Below are 24511 nucleotides of genomic sequence, written 5' to 3' on the forward strand. Positions count from 1 at the left end.
ACAATGATGATACAGTGGCACATAAAAAGTGGTGGGCTATTATAAATTTGGATACAAAGGTAAAAATCATACAAAAACTCAAGTCCAGTTTTAAGAATGCTGATATCACATGTGAACAATGTTAACGAGTGGGATAAAATTAAAGAGGTGCGTGAAAATGTTATTTCCTTCTTGACAAAGAAAATCACCAAATTTTCAGAGTGAAATCAAGTTGGAAAAATTGTTAACTGCACGGAATGAAAATTTAAATAAAAAATCAATACCAATCAGCATGCAAATAATAACAAATATGGCTTTTAGTCTGCAAAAAGTAAATATGAAAAAAAGTATTCCCCACTTAACATGGAAATTCGCTTTACACAGATTTCTTGGAATACATCACCCATATAAAATGTGAGTTATTGTATATATGTTATATGTTCTTTCTTCTTAACCTCACAAGTCCTGGCCAAAACATGAAAATGTAGCAATGATAAATTCTTTATAATGATGTAGATTGAAGAATCACTCTAATTTGGTTTGTGGGTATGGATACCATTTTGATACAATAACTCTTTTAGATCTCAAAAATTGTTACCAATGCCATTCCATACAAATTTCCAAGATCTTCGAGTTATGATATGAAACTGGAATTCATATCAATAACCTGAATAAGAACAATTGTTCAATCTCCTACTCTCCCACATTGTTGGTTCAGACATTTGCAAGGTACTGCAAGGAATTTTCAGACCACATTTTATATTTTGTCCACACAGAAAAAGCTTCTGATGTTAAAAAAGAGCACATAGTGGATCATGCACATCAAAGGAAAAATAAAACTATTTTTAGTTTTATTTACTGGAATTTGGCAATAATGCCTTTTTAATGCAAAAGAAAATATGAATACCTCTTCAAGAAGACTGCTAACGAGAAAAATACTTAATCAGAAAGAGATACTTATAAATACTCATATGGCATAAGGAGAGTATGACTTTTCATTGCAGTGCCTCAAAAAAAAAAAGCCTTTTATAGCAGAGCACAACTTCATGAAATGTGAGATGCAATAAACACCAAACCAATAACTGACAGTAAGACAGCATGAAACTGATGGCATGAAAGAGAATGAAACTGACCATAAGATAACATGTGAGACTGATGGCATGGAAGATAGGTCAACTGACAGCAAAATAATGCCACTGACAAGGTAATAAGCAATAATGATTCAAGACATGAAAATGGAAGCCACTGATTATGACAGGAGGCAGCTTTCACCTATATCAAGGATGGAAAATCTAGTAAGAAATCTAGAAGGCATTATGGAGGCATCACAAGATGAGTAGTAATAATCAGTTGCATGAGGAGTACAAAGAGCAGGCAAGGAAGGTGACTAGCTTGGTAAGGGTAGCAAAAGTGCAGTATGGGGGGGGGGGAAATCCTAGCGAGTGAGTGAGTGAGCAGGAGGTATACAGAGAAATGAGTCAACTTCGAGTTAATATGGTTGCAGGGCTGGATGATATATCACCATATGTTTTGAGAGAATGTTCAAGGAAGCTAATAACAACAACTATGACATATACTATTTTTTTATGAGTCTTACGTTGAGCAAAGGAATGGAAAAAAGGCAAAATTCCACTTCACAAGAGAAGTGAAAACTAAGGCTTCAAATTATAGGCCACTCTGTGTGTTTCTGGAGTTGAGATTATAGTGGTAGAGTGGTCAGTGAGGTACAGGATTCAGAAATAGGTTAACAACAGCAGCCTTCTTTTAATGGACAGTATATGGGTTTACTTAAGGAAGAGAATGTGTTTGCAATCTAGTTAAACAAGGAAATAAATGTAGTGAATAATGAGATACATGCACAGTGGTATATTTAGATTTTGCAGAGGACTTTGATAGTTGTTGCATGACAAACTAATAATTAAACGGAAACAGATGGGATTGGATAGTAGATTAGTGTGCTAGATTGGAGAATGGCTGTTCTGATAAGTATCAGCAAGTTTTGTATGGGAAAGCAATATCTCAGAAAAGGAAAGTCACTAGTCATAAGCCCCTAGGATCTATTTAGGGCCAATGCAGTTAAATTTGTATGTTAGTAATCTTGGAAAAGGTTAGAATGGTGATATGAAGTTGCCTGAAGATGATGCAAAGTTGGGAAGCACTATGAAGGATAGAGCAAATGATGTGGTTTTGGAAGAGAACTTGAATAAATTAAGTAACTGCGGGTTACCAGTTCACTGTTGCAAAGTGAAGTTTTAAAATCCAAGAAGCAAAAATGTATGCAAAGTGTGATTGGTGGGGGATATCTTAAAGGAGGTGGAGGAGATGAGGGATCTGATGGAGGGGGAGGGAGATGGGAATATGGACCGAAAATTTCAGGGACACATTGCTAAAATTTTCAGAACAGCATAGCAAATTATGTCAATGATGTGAAGGACACTGAAATGTAGAAATAACAACATTATGGTTCCATTTATAAGACTTTGATTAGGCTGCATATGGATTACTGTGTATAGATTTGATCACCCTTAGTTTTTAAAAGGATGAAGGGGTATTGAAAAGAGCCCAGAGACAAGTGCCTAAGGTGGTTTCTGGAATGCTGAGAGACTGAGGAAATGTAATTTACATTGTCTAGTAGACATGAACAGGAGAGAAAATATAATTGAGACATAAGTTTGTAAGGAGTTATTACCAGATTAATGTGGATGAACTTTTTTTTATAGAATGGGAGGATTCCTAGAGGTTGGAAGGAGTATATTATTTTATGTGCTGAGTGGTAAATGACTGGGAATGTATCACGAGAGAGAGAGAGAGAGTTTTTAATTATTTTTAAGGAACTCTTATAACCACTGCCCCAGACATAAGAATGATATTAAATGGTTGGGTGAATTCGTGTATATGGTTAATAGCTGTTCAGAGGTAAAGTAATGGTTTGAGTGAAAGAGAAATCATAATTTTTCGATACTAAAGAAGCAATAGTTGTAATGCGCTTATGCCAAGAGAGGTTTGATGACAGAGTAATCCCATAATCCCATCTTGTATAGAGATTTTGGGTACTGTCAAGAGTAATAAGACCACAAGAAAATGGCTCTTTTTTTTGTAGGAGATAAGACAGAATTGTGTTTTGACAGCATTGACAAGTGGATTTTAAGGATTGTATTAAATTACAGCCAAAGCAACTAGTTTTTTGGAAACTATTTTGCAAAGATGAAAAAAAAAAACTCGCGTTCCAAGAGGAAAACTCTGCCACCTCAGTACTGAGGATCCTCGAATGTCAGAAATGTTAACAGGACTCGCAAGGCATTAATTTTCTTGTTAGAGAAAAGCTGATTGAGATACTTTATAGCTGACTCTCTGTTGACAGTAATGGCTTCAATACTTTAGGACAACAGACAATAGTCAGGATAGCATGTTCAACCAATTCAGAATTTTTGATACTGTATTTAATGCTTTCAACATGCTCTTTGTTCCCATTTCCACATGAGAAAATCTAGCAGTTTAGGGATAGTTTTAAATCCAAATTTCTCATGTTTTGTTTAGCCAATATACTGTATATTATCGCGTATAATGCGAAAAATTTATGGTTAAAATTTATGGTCTAAAGTTAGGGGTTCACACTATATGTGGATCTTAAAAAATATAACATCTTATTAGACTTGTACACACAATATATACTACCTAATGCCTATACAACCAAATCTACCTGACCCACTCGTATTTGGCAACTGAGTGAACATAAAGCCAGTAACATAAATAGTGCTAATATCCTGCAAGGGGGTGGGATATTAGCACAGTTATATTGGTTTAACCACAGTTCATTTTAAATATTATTCCTTAAAGAAACCTAGCCTGAAAATGAGCCAATGGAAACATAAACATTCATCTTTTGAAGCAGGATTTAAATTGCATGCCATGCAGTTTGCATAACAGTGTTGCTATGAGAGAATTTGGTGTAGCAGAGAGTAATATTAGACTTTGGCGTAAGCAAAGAGACAGTCTTGAAAAAATCCCCAAAACGAAACGTGCCCGTCATGGAGATGTAGCATCCTTTCCAGAACTCGAAGAAGAGTTAAATGAATGGATTTTGACGTAACGACAAGATGGCATTATAGTAACAAGAAATGCAATTCGTTTTAGAGCTCTACAACTCAAGAATGGTAAATTCAAGCACACACCAGGTATTTCATCTTTTCTTGCTTCGCCTGGGTGGTGCAACAGATTTATGGAATGCAAAGCATTAACATTACGACACCGAACAAATATAGTGCAGAAGTTACCAAAGCAGCTTGAAGAAAAAGTGGAGTCCTTCCATAAATTTATCATAAAATTACGGAAGTGTCACAGAAATGAACTTTCCCAAATAGGCAATATGGATGAGATGGCCATGTACTTTGATATGCCTGGGAATCGAACAGTAAACTCAAGTTGGTGAAAATAGTGTCCTCATAAAAACAACGGGACATGAAAAAACACATTTTACCGTTGTTCTAGCATGCATGGTAGACAGAACCAAATTAAAGCCGACAGTGATATTTAAAAGGAAGACAATTCCGAAGCATATGAAATTTTCACCAGGTGTACAATTGTGGCTGGATCAAGTATGGAACATATGCTCTTGTTACATTAACAAAGCATGCTAGTCTGGGATATGTTCCAGGTGCATTTAACAGAGGCAAGCAAAGAGAAAGCATGTGAGCTATGTACAGACCTAGTAGTCATACCGAGTAATCTAACTTCTGTTTTGCAGTCGCTTGATGTCAGCTTGATTAAGTCATTTAAAGATCACTTACATGAAAAATGGAGAGAATGGATGTCATCTGGTTTGGTGAAGCCTGAGATCACCCTAGTCACTAGCTGGGTTAAAGAAGCTTGGGATTTGATACCATCTGAAAAGATTCAACGCTCATTTCTTAAATGTGGAATAAGTAATTCAATGGATGGATCCGAAGATGACATCATATACGAAAGTGAGGATGATGCACAACAAAATGGAGAACATGATGATGATGACGACAACTGCTACACCGATGACGCAATGCCTATAGATGAATTTATAAATGAAATGTTTGATGCGTCAAAAGATGATGAAGAATTTAAAGGATTTTGACATTTTGTTTTAAAATAAATATTTCTTTCGTTAATTCGTATTGTTTTATTTATAATGTTAGGGAACAGGATTAACAGATCGCATTATACGTGGACATAGCATTTTAGGCTAGTTTTCAAACAAAATTTCTAGTTTGCCTTATATACGAAAATATACTTGACAGATTGATTTTTATGCATATGCTCCCAATAGGATTTTCAATAGCATTTATGAAAATACATGAAAATCTTTTTTTTTTTTTTTTTAGAATTAAATTTTCTCAAAAATTATCATTACTGTTTTTTGGTATAAACGTTCATAAAATGTAATAGATATCATGACACTAACATAATATTTCATGACTAGTTTCTGATTGACAACTTTTTTCCACTTGTCCCTATTATTTGTCAGGCCTCTGATTTTCTTAGACCATACATTATGATCTTATAAAGAGCAATGCTAATTGCATGAACCCACCTATATCTTTGTCTTCTTTCTATTGTTTTTGCTTTATACAGCTGTTTTACTAATTTTTCATTTATCAATCTATTTAAGTGCCTGTATTTTAGATTATCTCTGCTCGTTACACTCTTGAACAGTAGAAATATTATGTTCTTTTCAGATATCTTAATTTTTAACATGTTTGTTTTTAATAAACTGCCATTATTGGCATCTTTTCACTTTCATAATTTCCTCCATCAGCATTGATGATACTCTATGGCTGGGTTTTAGTATTAAAGATCATGCAATGGTGGAAGATTTTTCAGTCAAACAGGCAAAACTGTCTAGAATTCATACAAAAAAGCTTCCAAAACAACATGTCAATCAACTGTTTCCCTCTCCCCCCAACTAAACTTTCTGATCCACAAGTTAATGATAAAATACTGTTTTACACGCTGCTGACTTGGTCATTTGGTTGATTTCTCTCTTATTGCAAAATAAGATAAATTTGTTCAACAGCCTTCCAACCATACCAACCTTACTTATTTTATTAAATATTTCCATACTTAATTTGCAACTGTCACTAAAACTGTGCATCTTCTTCAACTGAAAGACCTCAGCTAAAGAAGAGTTAGTTGGCTTCATTAAGGAGGCAGAGTTATTTCCTTATCAAATACTCTGCCACCTCAGTAATTTTTTTCAATCCTCAAATTAAGCTAGCTAACCAGCCAGAAGAAAAAAATGCATACAATTAAGACATAATTCACTGGCCGAAGAGCCTTAGTTATTTCAGATATAATTCTAACTACAACTCTCTTCACTCTCTTTCAGTCCATTTCTACACAGAAAACTTAAGAGACCAAAGTCCTCACGGATGCACTTAAACAACCCACAGTCTTGCTGCACCATGTTAATGATGTGTTTGCTATCTGCTGCCATAACCACACATTTTTAGAGCATTTAAACAGCTAACATAAAAAAAAAAAAAAAATCTTCAATTACAGAAAAAGTAGGAGACAACTACATACTCTTCCTAGATACATTAGTCATAAGTCTTTCAAATAGTTCACTATTAATCTCCATATGTATAGAAAGTCAATGCACACTGGAAGATATTTCATAACTATTCATATAATCAACAACGTGCACTGATGCAGTATCCTCAAAACACTGACTGACACACACACACACACACACACACACACACACACACACACACACACACACACACACACACACACACACACACACACACACAGATGTGTTATGTGTTCTTAGAAATACACAGCAAAATATAAGAAAGCAAAGCACTGTGTAAAACTAGCTAAACAAAAGTCATGGTAAGACTTTGGTAATAGCATAGAAAATAAATATCAGGAAGGTGGCAAAATATTCTGAAGGCTATTGAAAAAGCTTAGAAATAGAGGAAAGAATGCTGTAAAAGAATCAGAGATGATAAAGGTGACATGAAAACTGAAGATAAAGATATTCTAGATGTCTAGAGTAATTACTTTGAAGGACTGCTAAATGAAAGTAGTGTCAGCACAGTGATAAATAACACTCAACTATGCAGTCAAGAATACATATCCTGAAATGCGGAATCTGAACTAGATGAAATTCAACATGAAATGCTCAGATATGGCAACATATGAAAGTTTTACAGTGGGTGCACTGCATAATTCAGAAGGAATTCCAGATGATTGGAGTAGCGCTCTCGTAGTACCCATCTATAAAAAGGGAAATAAAACTGAATGTGAGAATTACAGAGGTATTTCCCTACTGAGTGTTCATGGTGAGATGTAAGTACCCTTCAAAAACAGCAAAGAAAAATGTGGAAGGGAAGTCTGGTAAAGAACAAGCTGGATTCAGGCTAATCAAAGGTTGCCAGGATCAGATTTTTACTTTATGACAAATAGTTGAGAAAATTTTCGGAATATAACAGGGATCTGTATTTAAATTTTGTTGATCTGGAAAAGGCATACGATAAAGTGTCAACAGGAAAACTTTTCAAAACACTACAGTTATATGGTGTAAATGGGTCATTATATCGAGCAATATTTAAGCTGTCTCTATTTAGGATGTAACTCAGTAGTTAGAACTGAAGCAGATACATGAAGATTGCTTGATATTAAATCAGGTGGGTGACAAGGGTGCACATTATCTCCACTATTATTCATTATCTATATGGATCACATTACGGAGAAAAGTGGTATTAAATCTGATAACAAAATTGGCGATGTTAATCTCACCTCTTTACTTCATACAGATGATGTTATACTTCTGAATAAATTCAGTACAAGTCTGCAAGATTCCCTGACTAAACTGAATAACTATTGTAATAAATTCGGTATGAAAATCATCAATAAAAAGACAAAGACAATGAAAACAGGCAGAAACATTTAAAACATCACTGTATCCTGAATGGTGAACCTATAGAACATTAAACGTTTCAGTTATTTATGCACAATTTTTAGTCATCATCAAATTCCTGCCATGTACCCTCAAGGGGTGTACAGGATATGACAGTACTACATGAAAAAATTACATCATTACTAACTTCCTATCTACAATTTTTAGTGTAGATGGTAAATTAAATATGGAAACAGACAACAGAATTAGTAAAACTGTTATGGTAGGAAGTCAGCTGAATCAATTTATATGGAATGAGAAAGAAATTAGTTAAAACACTAAATTAGCTGTATACAAGACCTTTTCAAAGCTGCTCAAACCAATTTTAACTTATGGATCTGAGAGCTGGGTTAGAAATAAAACACTTGACCAAAGAATAGATGACAGATATGAGAGTTCCAAGAAAGATTAGTGGAGTGAACAGATGACATCAATAGCTGTGTCATATTAAAAATGCAGATATTAGGAAAGAACTTGCTATTGTAAGCATTCAGAAATGTGTTAGTAGAGTTAATCTCAGGTGGTATGGTCACTCAAACAGAATGGAAGAGGAAAGATTACCAAAACAAGAGTTCTTTGCAGGCCGGTAGGAAAAAGACCAAGATGTAGGCGGATTGATACAGTAAAAAATGCCTTAGAAGACAGAAACATAAGATTTCGTAATGTTGAAGTCTTGACAGATAACGGACTAATTTGGAGGAAAATTGTTGATAAGTAGTTAGTGATGGTGTAACCTTTTTTTTTTTTTTTATGTGGTACAGGAAAAAAAAAAAAAAAAAGAGAAGCAAATATGAATAGTTAATGATGGATTTATATCAGGGCCATAAATTGGTGATGACTAATTGCAGTTTGGATATTTAGGCTATTTAGGCAATTTTTACCTTAGATGGTAAATTAAATATGGAACTTGACAACAGAATTAGTAAAGCTGGTATGGTAGGAAGTCAGTCGAATAAATTTATATGGAATAAGAAAGAAATTAGTCAAAACACTAAATTAGCCTTATATAAGATAAGCTGTATATAACATTATGGAACCCCTAATGTACATTTTTAACTTATCACTGATGATATGCTCGTTTCTTTCGGATTTCAAGAAGGCTGTAGTTGTACCTATTTAGAAAAAGGCTGGTTCAAAAATTAACTTAAATACCAGATCACAAATTGTAAAAATAAACAACAGCTATAGCAGCTCCAAAACAGTAGACTGCAGTGTACTACAAGGATCTTTCTTTGGACCAATTTTATTTAATATTTATATCAATGACTTCTGCAATCTTAAACTAAACAGTAAAATAAATACTTTTGTAGATGATACAGTACTAATTTTCTCTACAGACACAGCCAAACAAATGCAAACTATAGTGAATGCTGATCTTTTAAAAGTAACAAATTGGTTCCAGTCAAACAAACTCAGTCTTCTTCTTCAGCTTTTCCTACTTAAGTAGGGTCGCTGTTTGTGGTGAGTCTCCTCCACAACTTCCTGTCTTGGGCTGTAGCCACATCAGTTCTTCATCCTCAAGTCCTCTTCCACCATCTCTCCCCATCTCTTCTTTGGCCGTCAATGCTTCCTCTTCCCCTGCACATCCATCTGCATGACCTTTCTTCCCACATACTCTTCCTCCCTCCTCATCACATGACCAAACCATCTCAACCTTGCCTCCTGTATCTTTGCTCCTAAGTTTGTAACTTTCACCGTCCCCCTTACATAGTCATTTCTCAGATGATCCTTTCTGGTCACACCACGCATCCACCTAAACATTCTCATCTCCGCTACCTCCATCCTGCGATGTTATTTTTCCTCAGGGCCACAGTTTCCAAAGCATAGGTCATAGCTGGTCTCACTACTGTCCTGTAGATTTTGCCTTTTAGTTTGATCGGCACCCTCATATCACATAGCACTCCAGCCATCTCGTTCCAGTTCCTCCATCTTGCTTGAATCCTGCATCCCACTTCCTTCTCAGCCTCACCATCCTCTTTCATTGTTGAACCTAAGTATCTAAAGTCACTGACCTTCCTGATGACATTTCCTTCCAGCTCCAGATCTGTCTCCCAGCTGCCATCCACTTTGCAACACATATACTTGGTCTTACTTCTGCTCAGTCTCATACCTCTCTCTTCCAGTACTTTCCTCCAACTGTCCAGTTTGGCTGCCACTTCTTCTCTTGATTCTGCACACAGCACGATGTCATCTGCATACAACATAGTCCAAGGCACGTCTTCTCTCACCTCCTCCATCACAATATTAAACAGGAACGGACTTAATGCTGACCCTTGATGCAAGCCAACTGTCACTGGAAAACTTTGTCTCCCAGAAAGGTTTGAACTCTTGTCTTCACATTTCTGTACATCTCCTGCACCAACCTGATATATTTCTCTGGTACATTCTTTGTCCCTCAGACACCTCCAGACCTCTTGCCTTGGCACTCTATCATACGCTTTCTCCAGATCAATAAATACCAGATGTAGCTCCCGTTGCTTCTCTCGAAACTTTTCCATTATCTGTCGTACCCCAAAGATAGCATCTGTCAACGATCGACAGATGTTATGAAGCCAAATTGCTCTTTTGCAATCTCCACCTCCTTCCTCATTCCTCCATCAAGAACCCTCTCTAGGATTTTTCATTGTGTGGGACATCAACTTTATTCCTCTGTAATTCTTACAGTCTTGTGCATTCTCTTTACTCTTGTAGATGGGGACAAGAGTACTTTCCCTCCACTCCTCGGGTATATTTTCCTGTTGACAAACTTTTATTAACAGGTCCCACAGCAGGTCAATTCCTTCTTCCCCCCAGTGTCTTCCATGCCTCCACTGGGATCCTGTCAGGGCCCACTGATTTTCCATTCTTCATCCTCTTTATGGCTTCCTTCACTTCAACTCTACTAATGTTCTGCACTCTCCCCTTATAAGGCTCCCCATCTTCTCCGTGAGTCCTTGCATTTTCTTCATTCAAAAGCCCTTCAAAGTATATTCTCCATCTGTTTCTTATATCCACATCCCTCCTTAATACCCTTCCTCCAGGGTCTTTGTTCTTCCTCACATGTACGATGTCCTTTGATGCCTTATTTCTACATTTTGCCAATTGATAAATCTTTCTCTGTCCTTACTTTGTTTCGAATTGATCATAAAGGTCTTGATATGCCATGGCCTTCGCCTGTGCAGCAAGTCTCTTGGCTTCTCACTTTTTCTCTCTGTCCTCTTCCACTCTTGACTCATCCCACTTCTGCTTTGCCTTCCTCTTAGCCATCACTACTTCTTGGACATCATTATTACACCACCAACCCTCCTTCTGCTCTCTAATCTTTCCGGATGTTTCACCAAGCACCTCAATTACACAGCTTAGAATTACTTTTGAAATATGTCTCTACCAGTCTTGTACATTTTTTAATCCATCCAAAATTCTCTCTAACACCTTCTCCCTAAAACAGTTCCTCACACTCTCTTCTTTTAAGCGAAACCACTTAATTTTCTTCCTCCCATGGCTTCCAAAGGTTCTTATCTTTGACTTTATTTCAAAGTTTGCACACAGCAGCCGGTGTTGCTGTGCCACTTGATCTGTTGGGATTACTTTACAATTTGTCACTTCCTTAAGATGTTGTGAACTATTGTTGCCACTTCTAAATGTTATCAAATGCTCCTCCCTCTTACAGAAGGAGTTCATAATTGCCAGATCAAACGCTACTGCAAAGTCCAAAATCCTCTCTCCTTCCCGGTTCATCATTTCCACTCCATGGCCACCATGTATCCTTTCACAGTCCCTATTCTGTCTCCCTATGTGTCCGTTCAAGTCTTCTCCGACAATCACAATCTTGTTTTCTTCCAGTTCCCTCATTTCTTCATCTAGCACGTTCCAGAATTCATCTTTCTCTTCTGCTGTACAGCCAACCTGTGGGGAATATACACATAAGATGACCAGTTCTTCTTCTCCTAGACCCAGTTTCATTCGCATGATCCTGTCGTTCCTCCTACCCACTTCCAGTACTTCACCCTTCATTCTGCCACACACCACAATTCCGACACCATTTCTTCTCTCTTTATTCGCTCCAGAGAAGAACAATTTATACCCGTCTCCTAGTTCCTTCACCTTTTCTCTCTTCCGCCTTGTCTCCTGCACACATAAAATGTCCAACTTCCCCTTCCTCATCATGTCTGCCATCTCTCTTCCCTGTCCAGTCATGCTTTCAACATTCAACATTCCCACTCACAACATTCTCTCCACTTGCTGGGCTCACTTCTTTAACCACAACTGCCCTTGATGCGGTAGCCCTCGTCCACTTCTCGCAGCTGTAGGGCGATGTGGCTGCGCGTCGCTTAAGGGGGTATGCCCTAGCCCTTGTATCACTTTCTTTTTGACTCATTTAATCATGTCTAGAGCTGGCAGTGAAGTTTTATGATGCCCTTCCTGATGTCAACCCTCACCATTTATCCGGGCCTGAGACCAGCACCTATTGGGGCTAGTTTGCTCCATTCGGTGGCTGTAATAAGCGAAATGACATAGCAACATAGGAAAGATTCATCCCTAGTCCTCGATTACTCTAATAGCAGTGGGGATAAGGAGTAAGAAGAGAAGAAAGAAGGGTAGAGGACCAGTCTACAGATAATATAACAGATGTATATTACATGAAGTAAGGCATGGTCCAGCATCAGGTACCTCAGGTTTGCCATGCCCATACTCACAAACAAACTCGGTCTGAATGTCTCAAAAATTAAATATGTAAATTTTAACTTGCGAAATACAACAGGTAAAATGAACTTCACTGCACAATTAATTTTGCATGACTGGAACTGCAGAACAAATTCAAATTGCAACTGTGAGGAAACAGAAAAAAGTCAGTGTAATAACTTGTCATTACACTGACAAGTTATTACACTGACTTGAGATTAAAAATTGGTAGTAATTTAAGCTGGAAACTGAATATTACCGATGTCATAAATAAAGTAAGGATTATGTTAAACAGACTTTACTATCTAAATAGATTCTTAAATTTAAATATGCTAAAAAATATTATATTCTGCCTGGATTCAAAGCACAGTACAATATGGTATATTAAGTTGGGGAGGAATCCATCGCACAACACTGAAACCTTTAGTCTCGACTCAGAATAAAGTAATTCAAACAAATTTAAACTTGTATTAAAATCTTAACTAGAAACAAATATAAGGGACCTGCAATGTGTAATAAATATACCTTACTAAGCATACTATCCCCTAGATATTTATACACCTATAGGGTACTATTATTCATAAAAAAACGACAACAAATATCAAAGAATATCAAATAAATATCAAACAAGATGCTTTCCTTAGTAGACATAAGGGCCTAAAATATATAGTTCCTAAAGAAAATAAAGACGCAATACACAGACATTATACTTATTTAGCACCAAAAATATTCAACACGCTTCCATTAACAATAAGAAATGAAATGAAATTAACCCAAACAAATACAAACCTCTAATGAAAGAATATTTATTTTCCCACAGAAATGAGAAAGCTCTGTTCAAAATAATCGTATAAATGATTAGTTTAAGTAATGGTTTGTAGCATATTTGTATTCAAAGATCCAGTTTCATGTGTAAAATATAAAAAATTTAAATGCTATTAACTACTTTGTTTTATTTTGTTCCTAATTAATGTTATGCAACTTTCTCTGTACATATTAGCATGTCTTCTGTGATTTTATTATATTATTATATTATAATAATATATAATATGTATATTATATGGATGTACTGATAATGCATTACATAACTTTTTGTAACTTTATGCATATCGTAACCTGTACGAGCTGTTGCTCTTAGGTTACACATGTGATTGTCAAAATTTTGTACTAGAATATGTAACTTACAAAATAAAATAATTATTACATTAAAAAAAAAAAAAAGATGGTGTTCAAACCAAAGTGAATATCTCTGTGCTAGTTGTAAGAGGCATTGTTAATCAGCTGACGGCTTATATGTTTTATTGACTTTTGTCAATGAATAAACAGATGGTAGGGTGTTCCTTTACTTAAAATGGCAGCTGCAAAACTCATTCTAAGAATGATATGTTTGCTGCTCAGCAACAATTTTGTACATTTATGTAATGTTAAGAGTTGTGATCACTATTAGAAACCAGAGCCAGACATTTTGTTGCCTGAATCAAATATAGACTCAAAAAGCAGAACAACAAATTGCATTAATAGATAAAGGAGTAGTAATTTATATATAATAAGCAATTTTGATTTACATCATTCTTAATAAATTGGTTTGCAGTCTTTATAAAAAATATTGATCATTAAATTGTTCACTACCTAATGACAAAAATACCTTGAACCTATAAAGAATAAAACAGCAGAAATATAACTGAAAATTTTCAAATCATTACTTCATAATTGTAATACAATATTGTTTTCTGTAAACAAATCATAAAACTTTAAATAAAAGGTAGTACTAACCTCTTCTAAATTACTTTTATGAATTACTTCATTTATTTCTGAAGCAGTAGTAGTAGTTACAGGTTCTAATGAATGAGATTTGGATGTTTTATCAGAAGAAAAACTGACTGCCTTATGAGAAAGCACTCTTTTTTTGTTAAATGCATCAGGTGTTGATTTTAAGGATAGACGTGATGAAGCTATTCGATGTCCTTCACCCAGTATATTTCTTCTTTCCAATTCACGCTCCTTTTCCTAAAACAAATTATAGTTATTAAAATATGCAACAAAGATGGCAAACTTTTAAAGTTTCTATATTTCAGGGGGGGGGGGGGGCAAACAGCATTTTAGCACTTTTGTTAGTCACTGTACTCCTGTCAAGGGAGTTTAGATTCAGATTATTATTATTATTAAGAGAGACCTTCAGAAAGTCAGGGACTCATCAAGAAAGGCCACATTAACTGTGCCAGCTGTTGTACCTCTTCTTGAATTCATTCACACTACCTGCACTCATCACCTCCAATAGCAATCCATTCCAATCACACAGTACTTTATAAGGGAAAAATCTAGCTCTCACCCCTTCTTGGTGGAATTCATTCTTAACCTTCAAGATGCCCTCTTGTCCTTTCCCTACCCCTCCATAAAATGAAAAATTCCATCTACTGATATCCTGCATGACCCTTTCAGAAATTTGCAAGTCTCAATTATATCACCCTTCTTTCTCCTGTTTGCTAGTGCCTGCAGTCTACACATTCTCAATCTTTTTCAAAATCTGCATTCCATAATCCTGATATCATTTTTGACATCCATTGCACTGTATCACTCTATTCACTGTATCAGACTCACCACAGAAACCAGATCTATGCACAATAGACCAAGTGAGGCCATATCGAGGTCTTGTAAAGAGGCAAGAATCAAGAATTTACATATCGAGGTTCATTTCGGCATATCAGTTATTCTCTGAGTTGTATTTGCAATCTTTGCTATATGGCCCTTGAACTTTAATTTCCTATCTACTAGATAGAAAATTAAAGGATCCCTAGCCTGATCAGTTTCTTCCAGCATCAGAATAATCCCACCAATATATTCCATCACACCAAAGTGTTATGAGATATCCATTTACTAACATTGAACTGACAACCATTTTCACATGCCTGTAGTTCCAACCTATTCAAATCAAATGCAAAGATAGATAGGCAGGATAATCAATAATGTGGTATATCAGCTGCATTCTTGATTAACCTGCCTATCTTTGCATAATCAGTAAATAGCTGTATGTCTCCTATGAAATCTTTCCCAATCTGGGGCGAATTCTACATGCATGCTGTGCAAGCTCATTAATTGAGAAGTAATATTTATTTGTTAATAAATGCAAGCATTTATAAGCATTCCATTTAGGCTTTTATTTTTGTAGACAGAAGACGTCATAAGCTTGCACGGCAATAATTGAGCTTTGCGTTATGTATCGAAGGCTGATGCTTGCTCATCCAGTCAAAGCTACCTTGGCTTGCTCAGTTGTAGGAGCTTCCAGGTCCTCACAGCAGCACTGTGATTTCATGCGCGCACATAGCCATTTCACGTCGTCTCACTCTGTTGCTTAAACACAGGCCACATGCAGTCAATGTAGCTCTAGCCAGCCTTTATAAGTGTGTGTGTTGCTTGGGAAAATTAAGTTACAACCAACTTTTTATGACCATTATTGACCAGTTCATAAAGAAGAACCATAGGGTAGAATTTGTATTAAGTAGCTAAATTGAAAAATATAGAATATCATTTGTAAAATTAATGTTGTATTTGTATGATTAAATGTACATAAATTTCTAAATATATAGTTTTAAATGGTCAGTAATTCATTATTCCTCTAATCAGACTTCAATCACACCTCTTATTGGCTGAATGATAACAAGAGAAAGTGTGAATTTCAAGACCAGCATTTGCCCCTGCTCCCAATGGACTAAAGACTGATCCCTGAGATTACACCACTGGTTACCCTAAATCTTGCAAGATGCACATCCCACTATATACACCACTTTTTAATATCGGTCAGCCATCCTCTTATCCATGCTAATATTTTATAATTCAATCTCATATTCTCTAATTTGTGAACAGTCTTCCATGCTGTATTCTGTCAATAGGCCTAGCAAAGTCCAAAAGTATCATGGTATATCCACTCCCTTTATCTAACTCAACAGTTACTTTATTATATAATGTGAGCAAGTTGTTCAAGCATGACCTTTCCATAGTAAACCCATGGTGTTCATTGCAAAGTAAAGATTCTCTCTCTCCATCCATTTCTGTATGTGAGCCCTAACTAATTCAAAATCTTCATCCCCACTACTACAGAGATACTGATAGGTCAGTGAACAATCTCTTCCACATCTGTTACCTGTATATGATCTGCATTTAGTTATTCTTTCATATTCATTCTTTTTCTTAGTTGCAGTATAACAATAGAATTCTTTTAGACCGTTTTTAGCTTGCAGAGCCAGTTTTTTTTTTTTTTTTCATGCTCAGACTTTGCTTTCTGCACAACAGTTGTAACTTCTGGCCTGCATCCTATAATTTTCATAACTGATTTCATCCTCCCGTGTGGGGACACCTGTAACCCCCATTGGGCGCATCCCCTGGTGGCGGATCGGGGAATGCTCGTCATAGGTTACTATGAAGGGTAGGAGGGAAATAAAATACCTTCTGTGGACCAACAGGATAGCACTTCCCTCATAGGCCAGTCTGGGGGCCTCGAAGGTGGCAGCCCCACCACCAGACTCGGGTGCTGAAGGCTAATAATCCCCTGCACACCTTAAAATTTCACTCATTAAAAGAAATAAGAGATAGCCGAACTGCCTAAATGGTTAACGACAAAGCAAGGAAAAAGGTACATGAGATATGGAACATGGAACATTAAAAGTCTACATGGAAAAGAAAATGAATTAATTGATGAATTTAAAAAATCAAGATTGGATTTGCTAGCAGTCACAGAAACAAAACACAGAAAGGTCAAGGTTGCCAGAAAATGAAAGATGGATATATACTTTTCTATTCAGGGGTAAACCCAAGAGAATGGGAAAAACAAGGGGTAGCTTGCATAATTAAACCAGATCTCAAAGAATATATTACTAAATGGCAACTAATAAATGAAAGTTTGTTGACAATCACTATAGATTTTAAATCAGACAACCAAGTATTCACTGTAATTGTTGCATATGGCCCAAACGATAATGCCAATAAAGAAATTAAAGATGAATTCGAATTCTTCGAACTCTTACAAAAAACAATTGAAGAAGTACAAGGGCATATCATACTACTAGGAGTCCTTAATGGCCGGGTAGGGAATCAAGTAGATGAAGAAACGAAACAAGTGTTGGGATCACAAGGAGAAATAACCCGGAATAATAATGGAGAAAGAATAATAAATCTTTGCCTTACAAATAATTTAGTGATAGCGAATACTATGTTCAAGCATAAAGAAATCCATAAGTTTACCAGGGAAGAGCCCAATAGAAATGAAAAATCTATAATCGACTACGCCATCATAAGCAGATCGTACTGGAAGTATACAAAAAATGCAAGAGTCTACAGAGGTCCTGAAATAGGCAGTGACCACTACTTATTAGTATTGGAAACAATCCATGAAATAAAAGTTGAGAAATGTAGAAAAAGTAGACAGGAAATAAATGTTAAGATAAAGAACTACAAACTAAAGAAAGAAGAAACAGCCATTGAGTATAAAAGTAAAATAGAAGAGAAGATGAAAGAAGTAGAAAAAGAGATATATGAAGACCAAGATGTAGAAAACCTATGGTACAAGTTCAAAACACTTCTTCTAGAAACAAGCAAAGAAATTTGTGGTGTATCATTAAATAATAAACAGAAGAAACATAAAACACCCTGGTGGACTGAAGAACTAAAAGAAGAAATTAAAAAGAAAAAGCAATTATGGAAGAGATATATAACATCAAAGCTGCAGGTTGATAGAGAACTATACAACAACCAAAGAAATAAAGTTAAAACCTTAGTGAGAGCAGAGAAAAGAAAATGCTGAGAAGACTTCGGACATACTTTAGAACAAAATTTTAAAGGAAACCAAAAACTCTTCTATAATGTTTTAAGAAGAATGAAGTCAGAGAAAGAATGCCCCATAAAGTTTATCAAAAATAAGGATGGAAAGTTACTCACAAATTCCGAAGACATCATGGAAAGATGGAAACAGTACTTTCAAGAATTATTGGAAGATGCAGGACATGGAAAAAATAGAACCCTAAGAGCAAGACACACAAGCAAAATAGAAGATCAGAGTGAAGAAATTCATGCAAATGAACTGTTAGCAGCAATAAATAAAATAAAACTTGGCAAATCAGCAGGCCATGACCAAATAACACCAGAAATGGTAAAGAATTTAGGAACAAAAGCCATAAAATTTCTTTTACACCTATTCAATGTTGTATGGAAAAAGAAAATTATTTCCAAAGACTGAGAAGTAGCTATAATAATCCCTATATTTAAGAAAGGAGTCAACTGCAAATGTGAAAACCATAGAGGAATTTCGCTTTTAAGCGTTCCAGGAAAATTATATACCCTCATTTTAGAAGCGAGGCTTAGGAATCGAACAGAGGACACGCTGGATGAAATGCAATATGGCTTTCGAAAAAATAGAAGCACACAGGATCTTATCTTCAGTCTTAGACAAATATCAGAGAAAACATTGGAATATGGAAAAGAACTACACATTCATGTTTTATAGATTTTGAAAAGGCCTTTGACCGAGTTCCCAGACTTAATATGGCAAACATTAAAGAAAAACAAGATACAAGATAACTTAATAGCAGCCATACAAAGCCTCTACAAAAGTAATAGAAATTATGTAAGAACCTGTAATAATAGATCAAAAGAATTTGAAACAAATGTAGGAGTGAGACAAGGCTGTATCCTCAGCCCTCTTCTCTTCATCGTAGTAATGGATGAAATTTTAAAGGCATGCCAAACAAAAACAAAAAAGTTCCACTTAGGATACAGGAAACTGAAAGAATTCAACATTTGGCATGAAGAAACAAAGAAAAGGAATATGACCATAAATATAAATAAAACTAAAACAATGATCATATCTAGAAACCAACAAAAACACACAATAAAAATAGAGAATCACCAACTGGAACAAGTCCACTCCTTTAAATACTTGGGATCATATATACAAGAAGATGGTAGACTAGACACAGAAATTAACAACAGGATAAGAGGGGGAACAAAGTTATTCTATGCAATGAAAGGCCTCCTAGATAAGAAAGAAGTCACCCAAAATACCAAAATGGCAGTGTACCGTTCAGTGTTTCTACCAACATTAACATACAGTTGTGAGTCTTGGTGTTTAACAACAGGAAACACAAATAAACTACAAACAATTGAAATGAAATATCTCAGGAAAGTGGCACAAAAAACAAGACTGGACCGAATAAGAAATCAAACCATAAGAGACAGCTTTCAAGTTGCACCTCTGAATCAATTCATAATACAAGCCCAAATGAGATGGTTTGGACATCTCAATCGAATGGAAGAAGGAAGAATAGCAAAAACTGTATACGAAAGCCAGAAAATAGGAAAACTAAACATAGGCAGACCCGGGAAAGGTTGGCAAAAGGAAATTAAATAAAAATTGGAAAAGAAGGGAATTAACTGGAAAGAAGCAAAACAACAAACCTTAGACAGGACGGCATGGAAATCTCTTTGGCAAAATCTTGACGTTTAAAAGTATAAGAGATCATAGACGAAGAAGAAGAAGACTTCATCCTTATGCACAAGAGATTCCTTCCACATCATCTTTTTCTTATGCATCTCTTGCTTAACAAGATTACATATCCATTTCACTCCTGTCCAATTTATTCTCTGATTTCTAGGGACACATATTGCATCATTAATTTTTTTTTAATGTCTGTCATTCACTATCGATATCTTCCTGTCTACATAGTGCAGAACCCAGCATACTCCTTAGTTGGTCATAATTTCCAGCTTTGTAGTTCAGCATGCAATCTTTTCATGGAACGTTCAGAAAATTAACCACTTCCCAAGCCAGTACTGCATGTTCACTGTTATGTACTGGAAGTAGAATAGTTACTTCTTTAATTGAAATCCACACTGACACAATAATCAGATCTAACACTCTTTGACCTTGAGTTCCTTCTGTCACATGCTGCTTAAGAAAGTTGTCTTGCAGTATCTCAATATATTAATTGAATTTAATTTTTTTCATGAGATTTCACTGCTATCCAATCAATGTTAAGATAATTAAAGTTCTCAGTTATGAATAAGGGTGATTAAGGGACAAAGCTGTATAACTGAGAGGAGACCTCCACATAACATTTAAAGGAATGCAGAGAACCGACCAAGGCGTCTGACCTAATGTCCAATCCTCACCTTCTCGTGGTGCACCCTGTTAGGTATCTACCTGGATACTAAACGAACGAGGATGGGCTGGCAATTTGGGATTTAGCCAACCAAATTGTATACTTATTGGCTTAAACCAATATACAAAATGATGATATAACATGACAAAATTTCATGCCGGCTAGGGCATCACCCGGTTAAACAAGCTCACCCGGTTAAAAAGGGAAATAAAACCGAATGTGAGAATTACAGAGGTATTTCCCTACTGAGTGTTCCTGGCAAGATCTATGCAAGTATACTTGAGAAACGGTTGAGAAGAATTGTGGAAGAAAAGCTTGGTGAAGAACAAGCTGGATTCAGGCCAAATAGAGGCTGTCAGGATCAGATCTTCACTTTACGACAAATAGTTGAGAAAGCATGGGAATATAGCAAAGATCTGTATTTAAGTTTTGTCGATCTGGAAAAGGCATATGACAAGGTGCCAAGAGAGAAGCTATTCGATACGCTACAGTTATATGGTGTCAATGGGACATTATATCAAGCAATACTTAGTCTTTATTTGAGTTGTAAATCAGCAGTAAGAATTGAAGGAAGTACAGGAAGATGGTTTAATGTTAAATCTGGTGTGAGACAAGGATGTACATTATCCCCTCTGTTATTCATTATCTATATGGATTACATTATGAAGGAAAGTGGTATTAAACCTGATATAAAAATTGGAAACATTCATCTCAGCTCTTTACTGTATACAGACGATGTTATACTTCTAAATAAATCTGCTACAAGTTTGCAAGCGTCCCTGACTAAATTGAATAACTGTTGTAACAGATATGGTAAGAACGTGAGCATTAAAAACACAAAGACAATGAAAATAGGTAGAATTGTTGAAATTTTCAACTGTGTTGTGAACGGAGAACCTGTAGAACAAGTAAAACATTTCAGCTACTTAAGCATGATTTTTAGTGAGGATGGTAAATTAAATATGGAAATAGACAACAGAATCAACAAAGCTGGTATGGTAGGAAGTCAACTGAATAAATTCATATGGAATAAGAGAGAAATTAGTCAGAACACTAAATTAGCTTCTAGAATGCTTTCTTGTATACTTTTCTCTGTAGTCTGTGTGACACGGACAACTTGTAGATCTCTGTTCTTATCTAGCACCTTGTTTATGCAGACCTCCTTGCACGTGCTTGAATAATTTCAAGCCAAATGAACACAAAATTGTTCTCTCCTCATAATCATTTCCATGATAATGCACATTTCCATCATTAACACATTGCAACATTGTTACTCTTACAGAAAGAGTCTTACTATTCCTCTCATTACAATCTAATTTCTCTAATTTTCTATGTTAGGTCTTATACTGAGTAATAATTTCTGAAGACTCTTGATACCAAATGCATTCAGGTGTAGGCCAAACCTCTTATATACAAATCCATTCTTCCCTGAAACTCACTAGACACATCCAAAAACTTGCATCCATTCCTTCTGCAGAGCCAATGCATCAAATCATTTGTCACCAATAGCCCTTCTTAATTCATTTCTATCATATCTAGGTAATATGCTTACAATGTTCACTTTCTCACTTCTTCCAACAATCCTTTCATATCTTCTCTCATACTGAACTTATCATTAGTTAGATCATTCATACCTACTAGAATTATGATATCTTTTGCTTTGCTTTTCTGTTTTTTAATTGCCTGTGCAATATTTCTAATTTTTGCCCTGGGAAAATTTGAACCCAGTCATCAATAGCATGTTATAAAGTCACCATACAAAATAATATCATTCTTTTTACAATTGACTTTACTTACATATTTTTGTTATACAGTAACTTACAACTTACCTGATTCCATGCTTTGTTTTTCTCATTTTGATGCTTAATTTTGTATGTTCTTTTAAATGCCACTCCACTCGCTCAACTTTCTTTAATTCCTGCATTGTCTGTCTAATAATCTGTTTCAATTTTGTGATTTCAGAGGTTAAATCATTTGTTAAATTTGTCTATCAGATAAGCTTCCTTGTTCTCGACTTCGCTGTTTTTGTTAACGTTCTGTTTTTTTATGTTTTTAGCGCTATTTTACAGCTCTAAAGATATATTATTAAAATACCAAATATTATAAGCACATAAAAATCTGTACTAATATACTATAAAATACTAATTTTATAAAAATAAAAAAATAATTTAAAAAATCATCAAATTTACACATACACTAAATACACTGACCACTCACAATGTCTATATAACTACAATTATACTACTAAATATAATAAATCCACTAAAAACTACAATAATATACCTAAACACCAATTTTACTAGAACTTTCTAAAATCATGACTATACACTAAATAGCCTCAAACCAGCCTCAAGTACTAACTTTTTATCAACAATTTCCTTCCGAATTAGTTTGCTACTTGTCAGCACTCCAATACTATCAGATCTTATATTTTGGTCTTATAAGGCATTTTTAACTGCATCTATCCAGCTAGATCTGGATCTTCTTCCTATCACTAACTGCTTATTTTATTATTTATTAATTTTACTACCCTTTCCTCTCCCATTCTGAAAAAATTGCCATATCACCTCAGACCGGCTCTGTTCACACATTCTTGAATGATGGCAGTGTCTAGTTGCTTACTAATATCTTCATTTTTCATATGATTCTGTCATGATACCATCTGTTCACTTATCTAATTTTTCTCAAAACTCTTATGTCTATGATTATTACTACTACTACAGTCATCTGTAGAGTTAAAAGACTCTTCATAGGAGAGCCACACTAGACATTATTCCTACAATACCTATCATAACTCTCATTAAAAACTTATTTACAATGACCTCTAGTAATAAATTCATTCATTCCATTCATTCACAGTTTCAAAGCAAAATATCTAGTCTTCACACCCTTATTAACCATACTCTTGCACAATTTTCTGGGTAACACCTTGTTTTCATAACAAGTAATATAACAAGTAATCCTTACTTGTTATGTATTTAAAATTTTCTTTTGTATCAATCTCATAAAACCATTTAGTAACTCATAAGTTTCTATCAAGTCCCCTCATATCTGTTTGTCAACTACACTTTGGGAGAACCACAGACCTACTGACATATCTTGGTCACTTGTTTCTGAATCCAAGAAACTCAGACAACCAAACCTGTGAACAGTAGTCAAGATGCAGCCAAATCAGAGCCTTATAAATAGGGACAATAACCTCTCTACTTGCCAATGTGTTCTTCAACATAATCCTCTGAGCAATTTTGTCTACTTTTACAATATGCCCTTTGAACTTCAACTTCCTCCACCATCACTTAAAATTTCTAGCCTCACTATCCTTTGCCCAAACTGCCAATTTATTTAAATCATTCTGCAGGATTTCATCGGCAAACAAATGTAAGCCCTCTCCTCCAAATTAAGTAGTAGCCTAATAGAGACATCTAAGGCACTTCAGTAGTCACCATCATTCTCCTCATTCCACTCCACCATATACCATTTCCTGGTGTCTAAGTCTGCAAGCCTATCCATGGCACCAGCTTCATGTTTATTCCCATTTGCTGCAACTTTTGTAACAGTTTTCCATGTGGTATTCTGTTAACTACCTTTGCAAAGTCCAGCAATATCATGATGTAATCATTTCATTATCCAACTCAGATGGCACTATCATAAAAAAGTGAGTAAATTACTAAGGCAGAACTTACCTTTCACAAAGACATGCTGCCAGCCACTGAGTACTATATTCCTATCATATCTACACATTTCTGAATTCTGGATTTAACCACCTTTTCCATCACCACTCCTGAGATGC

The 24511-nt window shown here is 35.5% G+C and overlaps 1 protein-coding gene across 1 annotated transcript in view; it reads right to left on the reverse strand.

Moving 5' to 3' along the window:
• The window catches only part of LOC150096044 (uncharacterized), a 137226-nt gene that overhangs the window by 12893 nt on the left and 99822 nt on the right, over positions 1 to 24511 (reverse strand). Inside the window, exon 7 of the mRNA XM_090409160.1 lies at positions 14348 to 14581. Coding sequence (XP_090265286.1) covers positions 14348 to 14581 — 234 coding nt within the window. The remainder of the gene's footprint in view (positions 1 to 14347; positions 14582 to 24511) is intronic.

The sequence above is a fragment of the Typopeltis vanoorti genome, chromosome 19 (genome assembly GCF_054136105.1).
Source record: "Typopeltis vanoorti isolate ZY-2024b chromosome 19, IOZ_Tvanoo_1.0, whole genome shotgun sequence".
In the NCBI taxonomy this organism is placed as follows: Eukaryota; Metazoa; Arthropoda; class Arachnida; order Uropygi; family Thelyphonidae; genus Typopeltis; species Typopeltis vanoorti.